Here is a 17576-nt window from a genome sequence, read left to right on the forward strand (position 1 = left end):
TAGGAGCCTCCAGGACATCTTTAAACATTCCAATATCCGAATTATAGGGGTACCAGAAGAGGAAGAGCGACAAGTGGAAAACTTATTCGAACAAATAATAAAGGAGAACTTCCCCAGTCTGGCAAAGGAAATAGACTTCCAGGAAGTCCAGGAAGCTCAGAGAGTCCCAAAGGTGAACCCAAGGAGGAACACACCAAGGCATATCATAATTACATTACCCAGGATTAAAATGAAGGAGAGAATCCTAGAAGCAGTAAGAGATAAGGGGACAGTCACCTACAAAGGAGTTCCCATCAGACTGTCAGCTGATTTCTCAAAAGAGACCTTACAGGCAAGAAGGGGCTGGAAAGAAGTATTCCAAGTCATGAAATCCAAAGACCTACATCCAAGATTGCTCTATCCAGGAAAGCTTTCATTTAGAATGGAAGCTTAGAATGGCTTTTCATTTAGAATGGCAGATAAAGTGCTCCGCAGATAAGATCAAGTTCAAGGAGTTCATCATCACCAAGCCCTTATTGTATGAAACATTAAAGGGACTTATCTAAGAAAAAGAAGATAAAAAATATGAACAGTGAAAGGACTGCAAACTCACAGTTATTAACAACCACACCCAAAACAAAAGCAAACTAAGAGGACAGCTAGATCAGGAGCGGAGCCACAGAAATGGAGATCACATGGAGGGTTAGCAACAGGGGAGTGGGAGGAGGAGAAGGGGGGAGATGGTACAGAGAATAAGTAGCATAGACGGTAGGTAGAAAATAGACAGGGGTAAGGGCAGGAATAGTATGGGAAATACAGAATCTGAAGAACTTGCGACACATGGACATGAACAAAAGGGGGGAGTGGTGGGGGAGGGGTGTGCAGGGTGGAGGGGAATGAAGGGGGGAATAGAACAACTGTAATGGCATAATCAATCAAATATATTAAAAAACATATAGGTACAATAAAGATATATTTTTAAAAGTCAAAAAAAGATAAAAGAGACAGAAAAGGACATCAGACACTCAAGAAATGCTTTTACCATGAGGGACAGAAAAAGAGACAAAAGGAGATCTGAGGAAACAAACAAAAAAAATGCAGAAAACTTAAACCCTAAAATGAGCATTCTCAAGGAAATGAAAGGACAATACACCCTTGAAATAAGACATCACTTTCTTAAAAAGGGAACGTCTAGGGAGTAAGAAAGAGCTGTTGGGAATCTAAAAACACGGCAGCCACCCTCAGGACGTAACCAAAGGCATGGAAAACAAAGGCGAGAAAACTCTTCAGCAAGTAGAACAAACGTCAAGATGATTTAAAAGGAAAACAAAAGAGCAGGACACACTTGAGGCCTTGCTTCCCAGCAACGAACGTAATCGGTTGGACTCAAACTCATAAAAATTCTCGGAAAACAAACAGCAAACGGGGAAGCGGAGTCGATGGTTAAATCAGGAGGTTCGTTTGGGTGGTGAGCATTTCCACACGGCTGGTGTTTTACTGAGTGGTACACTTGAAACCTGTGTGCATTTCTGCAGACAGGGGTGTCCGACCTTTTGGCGTCTCTGAGCCCCATGGAAGAAGAAGAGTTGTCTTGGGCCACACGTTAAATACGCCGTGACATGTAATCACAAAAAAAAACCTCATCATGTTTTAGGTAAGTTTACGATTTTGTGTTGGGCCGCATTCACGGCCCTCCTTGGCTGCACGAGGCCTGGGGGCCGTGGGCGGGGCTCCCCTGCAGCTGTATTAACCAACACCACCCCAATAAGTTCCATTAAAGGCATTGGGAGGCTAAAGCATCATCCAGTTTTCCACAAAGCAAGATGACAGGAGGAAATTGTCAAAGAAATGGAAGTGTGACAGTGTCAAAGTCCCTCAGTGGCTTCTGTTATTCAAATATGAAAATGTTTTCCTACCTGAAACGCTATTCCCTAAGCCCCCTAAATATGCCCTCCTCCCCTTTGGGTGGCCCCTCTCCCTGTGAGCGCCTGATGGGTATCGCCCCAAGGTCAGTTGCTCAGTGCCCACCAAGCCTTCTCCCCGCCCCTGGCCAGCCTGCCCCGTACTGAGTTTGGAATAACGTTCTGGGAGCCAGTGGGCTGAAGGCAGAGGAGGTGGTGCTAAGGCTCTGGCTCTCGTATTGGCAGGTTCAGTGGCCACATTGGCCTTGGACTCCACTGCTACCTACTGGGGTGCTGCCTCCAGAACATTTTCTTCCGGATCTCCTCTCATGGATTTCCCCCCAGGATCCAGAGGCCCACAGTTCCGACTCTCTATCTTGACCCTCTGAGAGCCTGCGATGTGCTGGGCAGTGAGTGGACAGCAGCGACCGAGACAGACGCGTGTGTCTGACCACCCCTGGAAGGCGGGCGGCTCCTTTCCCCTCCCCGTCCCGGGCTCCACATCTCCAAGTGTGGCTTCTCCATATCTAACCAGCAAACCAGAGACGGGGGCTTCTGCCCAACTCCATCCCCCTTTTCCTCTTCCTGCCACGGTGGGCAATGCGCCTACAAGGACCTTGGCCACAGAGAGCCCTGAAAGGAGGGTTAACGCAGGCAGTGGAGCTGGAAGTCCACGCCCCTCCTGTGCGTACCATGCGTACCCCTCCTCCTGGGCAGGAGCTGTCCCCTCGGAGGACCTCCACGTCCTTGTCTGTAAAACTCGGAACATTTTCTTTGCAAGTGCAGAAAACACATGAGGCTATGAATGTGTCCTGGGAAAGACAGCACACTCTGAAGCCAGATGGCCTGGGGTTGAATCCCAGCTCTGAGATAAAGGCTGTGTGACCTTGGGCAAGCTACCCACCCTCTCTGGGTTTCTTAGCTCTGGGATGTTTGAGAAACACCCAGTGTAGACTAAGCAAAGAGCAACAGAAGAGGTTAGAGATCTCCCTTGGGCTTTGTAGAATATTAAGGGCCATGCAGATGTTGGCTTTGACCCTGAGTAAGGTGGGGGGGACTGGTGAGAAGATCTGAGCAAGAAAGTGGGCCGATCCAACCATGTCTTTAATTTTTTTTTAATTATTGATTTATTTTTAGAAAGAATGGAAGAGAGGGAGAGAGACATGAATGTGTGGCTGCTTCTCATGCGTCCCCTACTGGGGACCCAACCTGCAACCCAGGGATGTGCCCTGACTGGGAATCAAACCAGCAACTCTTTGGTTCTCAGGCTCACACTCAATCCACTGAGCTACAACAGCCAGGGTCAAACCATGTTTTAAGACAACTGTTTTGACTACAGTATTGTGGGGACGGTAGACGGGGGAGGCCAGAGTGGACACTTGGAGACCAGTCAGGGGGCCACTCCGTAGCCTAAGGGAGGAACTGGTGGTGGCTCAGACAGGGTGGTGACAGAAAAGAGCGCACAGCCAGACTGAAAACGCGCCTTAGAGAAAGAGCAGAGGGTGTCATGAAGGACACGAGAGTCAGGAAAAGGCCCCGGAGAGGCCAGACTCACAGGAAGAAGAAACGGTGAAAACAGAAGCAGTGGAGACCCCAGGGGCAGAAAAGGAGCCAGTGGATTTGGCCCCCACCCACCTCCACCTGGGAGTCCTCCAGGGCTGCCCGTATGGATCTGACCCACTCCCTGCTCCCCTCACCCTCCCATACCAGTGGGCATGAGGAATCAGTCAGTGGTGGCTGGCCTCGAGGTCAAACTCCATCTGGCACCTGCACCGCCTCTCCAGGGCCAAGAGTGTTCCCGGGACTCCCAGGCGGCGTGGGAGGCAGGAGATCCAACCAGCCACCCAACACGGGTAGCTCCTCTCCCTCCACCCAGCCCTGGCACTCTCGCCTCATTGCTGCGCTAATGAGTGCTCTATGACCCCTTAATACGCACCCCGATTAGATCCCATCTTGGCCCCTGATAACCCACCCAGATGACATCATCAGAGCCTTGAGCAGTGGCTGGCCCTCAACTTAGGCGAGGGACAGGCCGAGATAAGCCGAGCAGCTCTACCCCCTTAGCACAGCCATCAGTTGTGACTAAGGACCCTGTCATCATTAAGCGCTTTTCCTGGAGCCCCGAGCTGAGTGTTTCCCCTGTGGCGCTTCACCTAAACCTCTAGTGGCAGAGGTGCCGGTCAAGGGCAGGGACCTGGCCACAGCCGTGCTTACTAGACAAGTCACTTCATCAATCATGACTCAGTTTCCTCTGTATCTGTAATATAGGGACAATAATAGTATCTACTTTACCAGTGGGCATGAGGAATTAGTAAGTTAACACAGGTGTGCTGGCATGCAATAAATGTGAACATACTTATGTAATTAAATAACAAATCAATAGCCGCTTCTGAGGGTAAGATTTTCGGACGAGGAACAAGACAGAGCCAAGTGGCCCTGGCTGGTGACTCAGTGGTCGAGTGCCAGCCTATGAACCAAAGGGTCGCCAGTTCAATTCCCGGTCTGGGCATAAGCCTGGGTTGCAGACCAGAGGCCGCTCAAGACTTGGAATTAAACCAGCAACCCTTTGGTTTACAGGCTGGTGCTCGGTCCACTTGGCCGCACCAGCCAGGGGAAGTCCCTATTCTTATCTTCAGCTTGTGGAGGCCAAAGGCACACGGAGAAAGTTGTGTATAGATTTAAATCCAGATCCACTGCCCTTCGAAAGTCCCTGAGCTCTAGGTGCTGTACCCAAAAGAGGGGCCGCCACCATGGGGGGTGTGGGGAGGGAGGTGTGGGCTCACTGGGGGCCCTGGGGACCCTTCGGCCCACCCACATCCACACGAGCTGAGGCGGGAGGTATGTCTCACTTGGAAGGTGCAGCGTTGTGACCATAGAGGGAGCCTCTTCACGGCTCTCGGTAGCTCATCTCCATGGTGGCACAGGAAAAGCTGTGGCAGTCAGCCTGCCTGTCAGCTTTTGACTCTGCCATTTACTTGCTGTGTGGCCTTGGGCAACTGCCTTCACCTCTCTGAACCTGCTCTCTCCCCAGTGAGATGCGGTAGCAACACCCCCCTCCCATGTGCACATGTCACCTGCTGCCAGATCTCTGCCAGAAAACAGTGACTGGCTCAGCCCTGGGAACTGCTTCCACTTGTACTTTGTGTGTGTGTGTGTGTGTGTGTGTGTCCACGTGTAAGGTAAGGCACACCCCCCCAGGGCTCACCTGGGAGCAGAAAGACAAGAGTCAAAGGCACCCAAGGGGGAAGGCACAGGCTGTGGGTCCCCAGCTTGGAGACCCGCTCCTTCAGCTGGGGCTGGCTGGATCGCACAGGGGGAGGAGAAGGAGCAGCAAGCCTGGGGTTCTCTCAGGTCCTCACACTGGGGACCCTGCCCAGGCCTGGGCAGGGGAGAGCCTCTTATCTGCGGACATACCTTCCATAGTATAAGATGGTTTCGGGCTTGATGGATCCATCCAGGTGGACATGCAGTTCTACCTGGAAGGGGCGAAGGGAAGCAAGAGAACACACACCTTGAGTGCCTGACAGGCTCTTCAGAGAGTCAGTGTCAACATTAACCTCGATAACCCTGAGGTACTGCCTGTCGGACATTACGTACACGTCACCCAACTCTACACACGCGATCTCATTTAATCATCACCTGTGTGGTGGGTTTGTTTCTCTGCCTCATTCACAGCGAGAATACTGAGGTTCAGAGAGGTTCAAGACCTCATCCAAGGCCACACAGCAAGCCAGTGGTGGAAGCAGGAACCCAACCCAGTGCCTTTGGATTTAACCACAGCCCACCAGTGACAACCAGAATTCTAACCCGAGCCCAATTCCGAAGCTGGTGCTTCTATGCACAAGGAGGGCCAAGGTCCCCTCAGAGCTCCTGGGCCCCAGCCACTGCCCAGGCCAGTCCTGCTCTCAGACAACTCGCTAAACAAACTCCTACGTTGACAACAAGGGTGGACCACAGACTTCTCCCACTGGTGGATCACGTGGCATATCTCAAAAATCAGACACCACTTTGACTTTTTAAAATCTTCGCCTGAGGACAGTTGTTCTCATTGCTTTTAGAGAGAAAGGAAGAGAGGGAGAGAGAGAAACATCAATTGGTTGCCTTTTTGTAGGTGTAGTCCCACCAGAGATCGAACCGTCGACCTCTCAGTATGTGGCACAACCCTCCAACCAATGGAGCCACGCTGGCCAGGCTCCGTTTTCAAAAGCAGGTGCTACTTAAACGTGGCTTCTCAGGAATTAATATTAAAGCAACACAAGATCTTTCCACGACTCAAGACAGGACACCAGATACTCGGCCATCTGGGTGATCGTCTCCTACACGCCCAGCCCCACGAACAGCGCCCGGCCCCACGAACAGCGCCCAGCCCCACAGACAGCGCTCTGCACACAAAGCCAAGAGTTTACCTTCAGGGGCTTGGGAGACGCCTGTCAGGCCCAACTCCCAGCCCTGCCGCTTCCTCTGGCTGCGTGACTTAGACACGACACCTAGCCTCTGAGCCTCAGTTCTGATGGGAAAACAACAGGCTCTGACAGCCTCCCTGAGAGCAATCGTCAGGATGCAAAACCCAGTGCAGGTGGGTGCGCCCGGCCCACAGGACGTGACCTCCTCCCCTCAGTGTTTTCCACGTGCTGTCGAGAAAAGCGCAGCAGGTGCTGGAAGACAGCGGGGAAGTGCCTCTGTCATCTGCCTGTCCCAGGTCACAAAGGACACTTTCCTGGGCCAGGGGGAGAGCTAGACAACCCTCACCACCCTGTCCACCAGTGTGGGGCCGTCCCTGGAACTTAGGGACGTGGACGAGAAGGCAGCTGCCTCGGCTGGAAGGGAGACTCAGTGTGTCCTAGAACACCCGCGTGGGTGCCTCTCTTGGAGGGAACGCGGCTCCAGGCCCGGGGGAGGCCAGCAGGGACAGAGCTGCCAAGCCCGCCTATCAGCAGGACATCTGAGCCATCGGATCTCTCCAGCAGCCGTCCAGCTGGCACGGGACCCAGCGGCACTCACACGTAGGCTCGGCGTTAGCTGAGCTGCTGGATTCCCTGACAAAATGAATTCAATGCCCACTCGGCCAAAGGTTTACTGGGTGCCCCCCAAAATGCTCAGCATCGAGAACAACGATGTTTCTAGTCCAGGGACCTGCCAACCAGCGGTGTGACCTTGGACAGAGGACCTCATTTCCCTGAGCCTCTGTTTTCTTATCCTTATCCTGTGGCTGAGGTGAGGGTTCGGCTGGAGAAGCAGGGTGGCCTTCTTGCTTGCCGCCCAGATCCTCTGCTCGCAACCTGGGCGTCTCCATCCATCCGGCAGGGAAGACGGCGTGCCTGCCTCCTGGGCTTCGGAGGGTTGACCACGTGAACGCGCACAGTGTGCTCAGCACAGAGTCAGGGTGAAATAACCATCAACGAAGAGTCCTTCCTGCCGAGGCCCTGCTGGGGATGGAGAGGTGAGCTAAAGAGACAGGGGCCTGCTCCGGTGACGCGCATGGTCCAGCAAGGGAGAGACACAAAGCTTCCCGCTGATAAATGCACAATCGAAGCCATGAGCGCTCCCTGGGAAGCATCGACCTGGTCCTGGGAAAGAGCGGACAAAACAGAGAGCCTCACCCAGCAGCAGACCAACAACGGCTTCCCAGAGAAAGCAGGTCTTGAGCTAAGACCTGATGGATGAAGAACCACATGAGGAGGAGGATGGGAAGGACATTCCAGGCCGAAAGAAAGGCCGTGTGGTGAGAGAGAGCGTGGTGCACGAGAGGAACCACTGCACGGTGCAGAGGCTGGGGCAGGGCTATCTGTGGGACTGGAGAGGCTGCAGGGCCACGGGGCCACCAGGAAGAGATGGGTTTTAACCTGAGAGCACAGAGAAGCCACCACAGAGCTTGAAACTGGCCGCAGGGGGAGGAAAACCCAGAGCAGGACCGGTTAGAGGCAACTGCAGTCAAGTGTATGATGCCTTGAACCAGGGAGACGAGGTGGATGTGGGAAAGCAGGTGGACAGAGAGAGGTATCAAGGATAATGCTCCAGGTTGGGCCTGGGTGGGTAGTGAGGCCCACGCTCCGAGACAGAGAGCTCGGGAAGAAGGCCGAGTGCGAAGGGGGTAAGGTGGGGCGTGAGTGTGGGGAGACAGGCGTGATCCGTTTGGTCTTTGTTACATTAAACTGGGGAATCTTTGAGATTTCTAAGTATAAATGGACAGAGCCCATGGATATGGGGGCCTGGAGTTCTCAGAGATGGAGGCTGGAGATGTGAGGAACAGAGGTAACCAGAGCTGGGGTCTTGAGTGAGGTCCCCCAGGGGATGGGCATGGAGGACGGGGCCCAGGTGAAACCTTGACAAAAGTACCGGCACCCAGGGGCTTCACAGAAGAGGGTGGGCTTGGAGAAGAGCCCCAGAGAAGCAGGAGGGACATGGGAGTGTGTGGTGTTCAGAAGGCAAGGGGTGATCAGATTTCAGGGAGGAGGGGTGGCCCTCCTGGTTTGGAGTACAGGGCTGAATGGTAGCCCCACAAAACATGTCTACATCCTAATCCCCAGGACCTGTGTTACCTCAGATGGCAAAGTATGATTATTAAAACCCTTGAAAGAAGGGGCTTATCCTGGACTCTGTTGACGGCCCCTGCTGCGGTCACCTGTCTCCTTATGAGAAGACACAGTGTTTTGAGAAACACACTCGAGAGGGAGCAGCAACAGGACCACAGAGGCATAAGGGAGTGATGGGGCCACAAGCCAAGGAATGTCTGGGGCCACTGGAAGTTGGAAGAGGGCGAGGAATGGATTCGCCCACCCCTGGAACCCTCAGAGGGTGTACGGCACTGCTGAGATATTGATTTTGGATTTCAGGCCTCGGGGACAGTGAGAAAATGAATTTCTGCTGTTTTGAGTTACCCAGCGTATGGTGTTTGTTACAGCAGCCACAAGAAACTAATACAGCTTCGTCCTGCCAGAGGCCAAGGAGTAGGAGAGCAGAAGCATGTCCCTGGGACCCAGAACGCAGGGCACAGCCCCGCAGGAGGAGCGGTTCCCAACCCTGGCTGCCCACTGGGAGCGCCCAGGAAGCTCTGGAAAGTGCCAGATGCCTGGGCCCACCCGTGCACGTCAATTAAATCACAATCCCCGCCGTGAGCCTGGGCGTAGGTTTTGTTGTTTGTTGTTTTGTTTCGTTTTTTAACCATGAGGCCAAGATTGAGAACTGCCGCGCTAAAGGAACCAATCCAGAGGCCTGAGTGAGCCGGCTCCACGCTGGGGTAGGGAAAGAGAGAAGTGGGGGTAAGAAAATGGAGGAAAGTAGGTGGATGTGGGTCAGGAACATTGTGTTTAAGTGACGATGGAGGAGACTGAAGCTGAGAGGGAAGAGTAGCATGAGGTTCGAGGAGGAAGGAGAGGCCAGAAGGTGAAAACCAGAGCATCTCTGAGTCACAACTCCACACTCAGCCAGCCTGGGAGGCTGTCGCTGGTGCTGTTTCCCCCACTGTGGTGGGCGGGCCTGTGAGGCTACTTCCAGCCCCAGCACTTAAATGCCAACACGAGAGTCTCCAGAGCCCTCTCTCCGCTCTGGCACAGCAACTAGATATGCCCAGGATGGCAACCGCCCAGCTGCCCGCGCCCCTGCGTGACAGCGATGAGCAGACTGTGACAGACATGTAATGTGAGCAGAATGACAGACACCTTGGCTGCTTCAGACCCCATAGACCTGAGGACATTGGTCACTGCGGCAGATTGTAGTCTGCCCCGCCCAGAAGCACTCACAGCCTTCTGAACCCATCATTACTGATTGTGTATGTGCAAGAAAAAGCAAAACAGCCAGGAAGTCGTGGGAGGGGACTCAGAAAGCACCCAGAAATGATCGCTTTGGGGGCAGGGACAAATAGAGGAGCAGGACATGGTGGGGGGTGTGGCGGGGTGGGGGAAGGACAGCAGAGAACCGTTCCAGACAGAGGGAACTGCAGATGCTAAGTGTCCAAATCACAACGCAGTCAGGAAATTGGTTCAAGTGCAGAGAATGAGGTTAGTGGTAAGAGACGAAGCCAGAAAGTCAAGGGATAGAAGCCAGGGAGACACTGCAGGTCATGGTTAAGGGGATCCATTGATGAGTTTTAAAGAGGGGAGTGGCCTTTTGAAAGCTGTTTCTGCTGCTGCGTGGCGAGGGGGTTGGAGGGAGGCAGAAGAGAGGGCAGGTGCAGGAGGCCAGATGGGGCATGAGCAACATGTAGAACTCGTCCGGCCCCGGACGCAGTAGGCGCTCCGTAAGCGTGAGGTGCCTGGTGCAGTGGTGCGTGGCAGAGAGACGGGCAGGAAGCAGGAGTGCCCCAGGGAGAGAGGAGACAGAGCCGGCCTGCCCACCATGCCCCATGGATTCTACCCTCCTCAGGGCTTCTGGGAAGCTGCCTAGACATGGTTTGGGGGAGAAGCAGAGGCAGGAGCCACTTCCACAAGCAGCCCGAGCTGCTCCCATTGGACTTTCTGGGAAACGGTGATTACCCAGGGAGAAGTGTCAGCCCACCCCGGATGACACGGGGTGCAAGCTCGGAGGCTGCAGTGGGGGCCCTGACCCACTGACCCCATTCAGGGCAAAGCAGCAGCAGGTGGGACTACTGGGTAGGAGACCACGCTCATGCCTTATCTTAGTTCATTCTTATAACCAGGAAGGTTGGGACTCCACTCCCATTTTCCAGATGGGGGAACTGAGGTGCAAAGCAGTATCTAAGGACCCAGGGTCAGTCAGTGATGGAGTCAGGATCTGAACCCTGGTCTGAGTCTTGAACTCCTACAGGCCTGGCCTCGGGTATAAATAATACAGCAACAGTAACGGCAGCTGCCTGTCATCAGGCCCTTTACCTCACTTCTCTTTAACCCCTCAGCAGAGGTACGCGGCAGCCCCGTCTGGACTGGCCGAGCTAAGTCAGAGAAAGTCAGTGAACTGCCCAGGGTCACACGGATCTACAGTGGCAGGGCTGGTTGGAACCCAAGTCTCTCCAACCCTAAGCCCAAGTGCTGCCCAGGGCCCAGCATCCACCCCCGTACCCCACCCCGGGGCCCAGCTCTGCACCAGGCCCCTGGGAGAGGAACATCATGCCCCTGCCCTCTGCCCCAACTCTCCGTGAGGCTGACTCACACTCAGAGCTACAGGAAACCCTCCCAGACTTGCCAGAAAGCTTCCCAGTTACCCACAGTATTGATTAATGGGCACCCTGGGGCACGGGGAAACACTCGAGTCCTTGCCCTCAGGTGATGCCAGCCAGACAAGTGAGGACCAGGGAGGTGCATTCACTTGCCCAGGGTCACCCAAGGTGGCCATAGCAGAGCCAGGACAAGGACCCAAGACTTGGATTTCTAGGGAGGACACTCTGAGATCTGACTCCCTGCTTACAACTGCCAAAGGGTGGGGGCTTTCCTCCCCGTGCCTGCCCCAATCAGACCACTTCTCAGGGCTCCTCAGGGCCCCCCAAATACATCACTGTTTCGTTTCCATCCCACCAATTTTTAAATTCTCTTACTATGTGTATCCCCCGCCCCCCTGTTAGTTCCCTGGAAGCAGTGACTTTTCGTCCTCAGGCTGTACCCTTAGGGCCTAGTGCCTGGCACAGGGAGAAGGGCCCAGTAGATGCTGAGTGGCCAAGTGATGGCATCCCTTTCTCCCTGTCCTAGGTCAGCAGTGCTGTGTCCTCTCCCTGCCTGGAGGAGGGGCTCCCCTACCCCCTATGGCCTGGTGGAGAATCCAGGCAGGTCAAAGCAGCAAGTGTTGCCTGGCCAGTCCCAGAATCTGGGCGCTGTGGTCAGAACCTGAATGAGCCACGGTGCCCACAGGGTTGGGGGGAGGGGGCTGACATCCTCTCCCTTCCTAGCCCTGCTCTTGGCAATGAGCTGGGCAATGCCAGGGGCCAGTGCCACCATGGCCTCTCAGCTGACTTGTGGGGTAAGAGGAGGAGACAGAGCAGCCCTGGGGATGACAAATTCTTTCAGCCACGCCTCTTCCAGGAAAGCCTCTATGCTCAGCCCCAGCCGGGCTCCTGTAGCTGTGAGGTACAGAAGGGAAGGGGCGGAGCTGTCCCTCAGTGCTTCCTGCCAACCTGGAGCCAGAGGTTTCACAGAAGGCAGACGTGTCCAGGGGCATATCCCGTGGGGCAACAGTCTCGAAACTCAGCAGTTACCCCCATTTTATAGGTGAGAAAACTGAGGCTCAGCGAGATTAAGGAACTTGCTGTAGGTCCCAGATTAATGAGTGCCACAGCCAGGACGAAGCCACCACTACCACCCTACACTCTCCATAGTGGCACCGAGTCAGCGCTGGTAAAGTCCGAACTGAATGGGTAATAATCATGACGAGGACGATCAATAGCAGCTAGCACTGGCGTGCCCCACCGCAGGCAGGCCTGTAATTGACATCTTATGTGGGGCGGATAAAAGTCCGATTCCCACTTTGACATGCGCACGCAGACAAAGGCACAGAGAAGCAACTCGGCCAAGCTCCTACAATTGATAAGTGGGGAAATCAGCACTCAGAGCCAGCTGCCACCCAAGTTTAAACTCCTCACTGGTCTCCCAACCTTGCTGCTCGGGGGCCTCAGAACCCTAAAGGGTGGGGGTAAGCCATGCCCCAACACTCTGGGTAAATACAGATTTGAGCCTCACTTTGAGGGCTCTGGCCTGCTCTTCTCCCCCTGTTTAACCAGACCACAGTCTCACCCCTCCCCTAGGACAACTGGGCGGGGGGACAGGTTTCTCCCAGCTCACAGGGTCCCTTCCCACACCAGTCAAGCCCATGCGAGGTCAGATATGAAACTGGGAGGCCGGCCGGCCTCCTGTGCTCGCTGTGCTCCCAGACGTGGCAGTTGCCTGCCCTGGTCCTCACTTCCTCCTCCGTCAGAGAGAAGCTCTGAGAAACCCAGCCACTGTTCCTGCCCCTCCCAACTGCCACCTGGGGAGAAGTAACGGGTAAGCCGGGCTCTTCCCAGGGGCATTTGTACTTTAACAAGTGGCTCTTGTCACTCAAAAAAGCACTGGAAGCCCAAGGCAGTGTCTTCCAGTGGCAGCAAGACAGAGAGACAGGGCAGTGGAGAGACTTCCCTAGCCCACAGCGGCCCCCACAGAACCAGCCAGCAGACCAGCTTCCCCAAGGGCCCCAAGAGCTTGGCGGTATCAGGCCATTTTAGAGAAGGAAGCTGGGGTTCAGGAAACTGTCCGCCTAAGCTCTTGTTGCTGATGAGTGCTGAGGCTGGGATCCTACGCCAGGTGCTCTGAAGTCCAAGGTCACCCTAATTCTAACTCCTCCCCCACTAAGTGGGGATGGCAGCCACATCGGTTTCGGGTACATCTGGGTGTAAGTCTAGTCCCTCTGCTTTCTGACTGTGTGATGTTGGCAAGCTCCTTCCCCTCTCTGAGCTTCCGTGTCCTCATATGTAAATGGAGAGAATAACAGAACCTACCTCAGGAGGGCTGTGGTGAGCATTAAATGAACTCACACATGCACATATGCACATCAGAATAGTGCCTGATTCAGAGTAAACATTCAAATATGAGAAAGGAAAAAGGACGTGGGAGACTTAGCCCCAGTTCTCCTCTCCCTCAAAAAGGCACAGTTGAGAAAACTGCTGTTCCTACGTGGCTGGCTCACTCAGCTCTCAGATCTGGACTAGCCTAGGGCCAGCCATGTCACCTCTCCGGCCTCTGCGTCGGTAAATGGGGATGAAATCATCTGCCTTGGTGGGCGGGGCAGCGCAGCAGATGGAGGCTGAAGGGGCTGAAGAAGGTGCTGAAGGCACAGGACACTGAGCACCGGGGCGCCTGGCCCAGGGAGTTGGGGCATCTCCACTAAAGCTGGAGTACCCGAGTAAAGGCTTTACGGCAGGTACCATTACACAGATTCTCTGCGCACTGCTCAGGACCCTCTCCTGTTCTGGCTGCTGAGGAAGGGACCAGACTGCTTTGCAGCGTCTTACACCTTTGGCAACGTCGCATGGATGGGGAGCGCTGTCTCCCTGTGGGACCAATGAAACAGCGGAAAGGATGCTCGAGCCCAAGATGCCCCTGAGTTTCGCACCCGCCCTGTGTTCTGCCTGTGGTGCAACAAGGCGCTTGCCCTCACCTCCTGCGTTTTGCAGTCGTTGGCCCGGATGTGGAAGAGCCTTTCCCTCACACCATTTGCAAGAGACATGGTGAAGAAGTGTCTTACTGCGTGTCTTGCATAACACTCGGCCAGTCTTGCGAAGCTTTGGGAAGCGCTGTGGATGGGCACCTTCTAACTCTGTTACTCACAGACACATTCCGTTCCTCTGGCTCTGACGGGCTGGGCTTGTGCGACCCAAACAGGAGCACAACAGGAGGGGTGGGTTTGGTACCCTCCAGAGGACTCTTCCTCACACCCTCCCCTCTTTGGGTGTCGTCCCCCTGAATTCTCACAGATAAAAACCATGGTAAGCAACAAGAAGAAGAGGAGGAGGAAGAAGAGGAGGAGGAAGAGGAAAAAGAAATCTACCCTGCCAAGTCCTTGTCCAGGGGATTCTGTGAGGTAAATCACAGAAGGTACTGGGTTCCCACAAACATTCAAATGACAGCCATTATTATTATTATTATTATTATTATTATTATTATTAAAATCCCAGGCAAGGGATTAACAGTGCCCCCCACCCCGACACAGACCTCCCCCGAGTGCCATGCCATTTCCCAGGCTTGCCTCCTGTGGCGATACCTAAGGGCCACCCCTCCACACACGCTGTGCCTCCTCCAGGGCCCAGCAGGTGCTCAGGAAGCATCTGTCAGAATGCCATCACCAAACCACTAGGCAGCTGCCTGGGGTCTTGCTACCAAAAGTGTGGTCTCTGCACCAGCCAAGTTTGCACCACCTGGGAGCTTGTCAGAAGTGTAGCATCTTAGCATCCACGCTAGACCTCCTGGTTCAGAGTCCGGATGTCAACAAAAGTCAAGTGATTGTTGAGTACACCTTCAAGTTTGGAGAGCTCTGCTCCGCTCTGGCTTCTTACAGCGGGCCAGGTCCTGGGCCTCACCTGGAGGTAGGAGAGAGGCCTGCACCTGGGGCTCGGGTGCCCCTACCCACAAAGGCTTCTGCAGAGGCAGTTCAGCAAAGCGGTCAGGGCCACAGGGTTGTGAAGCCAGCCACAACCCCTAGTTAAGCTACTGATTTTCCTAATCTAGTTCATCTCCGTGCCTCTGTCTCTTTGTCTATAAGACACTAGCCACCTCGTACCATCACTGTTAGAATGAAATGGATTACTCCAGGCACTATGCCGGAATGGTGCCTGACACAGCACTAAAACACAACTCGATGAACACCGGACACTCATCCTAGCAGTTATTTATCTACCCCACCCACGGGAAGACAGGGAGCTGGCGCTGGTTGCAGCAGCTGAGCCAGCTTGGGCATGTCCCCTCTTCCTGAGGATAGAAAATCTAGTACACAGTGGGTGACCTCTGGAGACCACTAGGAGCAGGTGGGGCCCATTTCCCATGTGCGGAAACTGAGGCCCAGAGAGCGGAAATGACCCGCCCACTTCAATCACAGGAAAGGATTGGGTGAGGCCAAAAATCAGGGATAACAGTAATAGTCTCTCTCCCACCCGGCTGTTACAAAAGTGTTACAAGGATCAAATTGGCGCATATAGCAAAAATCTATAGAAGTGCCACCTTTCATCCATCTCCGGGACTCCCATTTCACTCCCAGTCAAGGGGGTGTGTCTACTGCCTTGGCGTTCCTATCAGGTAAGGTGGTCCCCCAGCCCAAGGGGATCCCAAACGATTAAAAAAAAACCTTCAAAGGAAGGAACTGCTAATAATGGGGTACCTGCATTTGACAAGACACGAAGGAGGCATTGGGGGTGGGGAGCAAAAATGCTCCCCCAGAACTTGGAACACCTGGCAGGAAGTAGCTGAGCATTTGCCCTGTGGTGGGGCATTATCATTGGATGGGGGGCTAGGACTTATCTTCTCAGAGCCCCCCCCACCACTTTCTTCCCCTCTCCTCTGCATACAGACACAGGATTCTCCCCACAATTTTGCGACATTTGACCCCATCACGGGCACCTGCTTCTCAGGTGGGTAAGTTAGGGCAGACTGAAACTCATGGCTGCCCCTGACCCCTCGGCAGTCTCAAATCCCACTAGCTGGTCCACTCCGCTGGCAGACTTTCCCATGCCACCCCTCCCTGGATGAATCCGAGTGCACTGAAGCCCCACCAGTGGGCCTGGACTGTCCCTGACCCCACCATTCCCAAGACACCACAGCTGGAGGGAAGAGGGACAAGAGAGCTATCCCTTGGGACCAGCGGCCAAATGAATCTTACCAGAAGAGTGCAAGGCCTAAGGCCCACCCAAACCCTCTGCCCCGGTCTCTGGCATAGCTCACGGTTCTTCCCACCTGCAACGGGCTCCTGGCCACAGACAAAACCATCACAATGTTAGTAAAATTCACAGAGCGCTCAGTACTCACTACACACAGCGCTAGACACCTACGGGTGTAGACAAGGGGCTCCGAGATAGGAAGCCCATTTGACAGACGGTAAAACTGAGACCCAGAAGGGCCAAGTCAGCGCTGGAAGCAGAAGTCTGAAGGCAGCCAGAGGTGCCTCCGAATTCAAGACCCGCCCTTCCTCATTGTCTCTCACTAAACAGCCTGGAGGCGGGCGAGGGCCTGAGCTGAGGGAAGAAGCACATGCAGGGGCCTCCGTTCGCTCCCGCAGCGTGGGAGCCCCTACAGCTCTCCAGCCAGACAGGAAGCCAGAACCCCGACCACGAGTCCCGGCCCGCCCCGGCCCGCGCTCACTTTGGGCTTGTTGAAGGCGGGCGTCTGGGCCATGGTGCCAAGCGTGTGCCCTGGCGCTGCTCCCTCCACTGAATGCAGGCGGTCTACGGCTGAGTAGGAGGCCGGTCGGTTTCTCCCGGGGCCGCAGTAACCGTGGCCCGCCACTCCCTTCTTAACGGGGCCCGGTCCGGCCCCGCCCCCTGCCCGCCCCGCCCCCGCCCCGCTTTAGGCTCCGCCCCTGTCCGCTCCCGGCCCCGCCCAGCCCCGCGGTCCCCAGCTGCGGTTTTCCTGGAGTTCCTTCCCAGCGGCAGTGACAAACACAAGTCACCTCCGCGCCTTGGTCCACCCAAAAACTGGCCCCAGGAGTTGGGGTTGCAGCCACCTGTGGGCTCAGGCTCCAGCTGCCGTCCGGCTCTGCCTCCTGCCGGCCCCTCGGAGGCCAGCTGCCTGGGCGTTTACAGTGTGGCAGGCCCCGGCTGGCATCTGGGAACCCGTGAGCAGACCTTGTGGGCTTCAGTGTACCCGGGCTAGACTCACGCTCATCACACAATCGCATAACATAAATGTATAACTAGGGAACTTTAATGGGGACCAGACAAGGCCTGCGGGTTAGGGAAGGCTTGTGGAAGGACCTGCAGTGGTTTGCCCCGTGAAGGGAGTTGGAATGGAAGAGGGCAAGCCAGAGAACGTTCATCCACACCTGAGTTGTTGGTAGTAACCAAAACATTGGAAACACCCCAGATGTCCATCCACAGGCGAATGGGCAAATACACTGTGGAATATTCACACCATGGAATACTACACAGCTGTGAAATTGAATGAATTCAGCAGCAAACAGCAACACATCTATCTCAGAGACAATGTCGGGTGAAAAAGTCACAGAAACCTACATATGCTATGGTGCAACTTTTAGAATGCATAATAAAAGTGAAGCCAAAAATATACATGGTTA

The 17576-nt window shown here is 54.6% G+C and overlaps 1 protein-coding gene across 1 annotated transcript in view; it reads right to left on the reverse strand.

Annotated features, from left to right (window-relative positions):
- Nucleotides 1-16804, reverse strand: part of ADA (adenosine deaminase) — a 29906-nt gene extending 13102 nt beyond the window's left edge. The window contains exons 1-2 of the mRNA XM_037044134.1: nt 16646-16804; nt 5295-5356 (exon numbers count right to left, since the gene is read on the reverse strand). Of these exons, the coding sequence (XP_036900029.1) occupies nt 5295-5356; nt 16646-16678 (95 nt within the window). The 5' untranslated portion in view covers nt 16679-16804. The remainder of the gene's footprint in view (nt 1-5294; nt 5357-16645) is intronic.
- Between the last annotated feature and the right edge of the window lie 772 nt (nt 16805-17576).

This window comes from Sturnira hondurensis, unplaced genomic scaffold (assembly GCF_014824575.4).
Source record: "Sturnira hondurensis isolate 20B ecotype Veracruz unplaced genomic scaffold, ASM1482457v3 Scaffold0004136, whole genome shotgun sequence".
NCBI lineage: Eukaryota > Metazoa > Chordata > Mammalia > Chiroptera > Phyllostomidae > Sturnira > Sturnira hondurensis.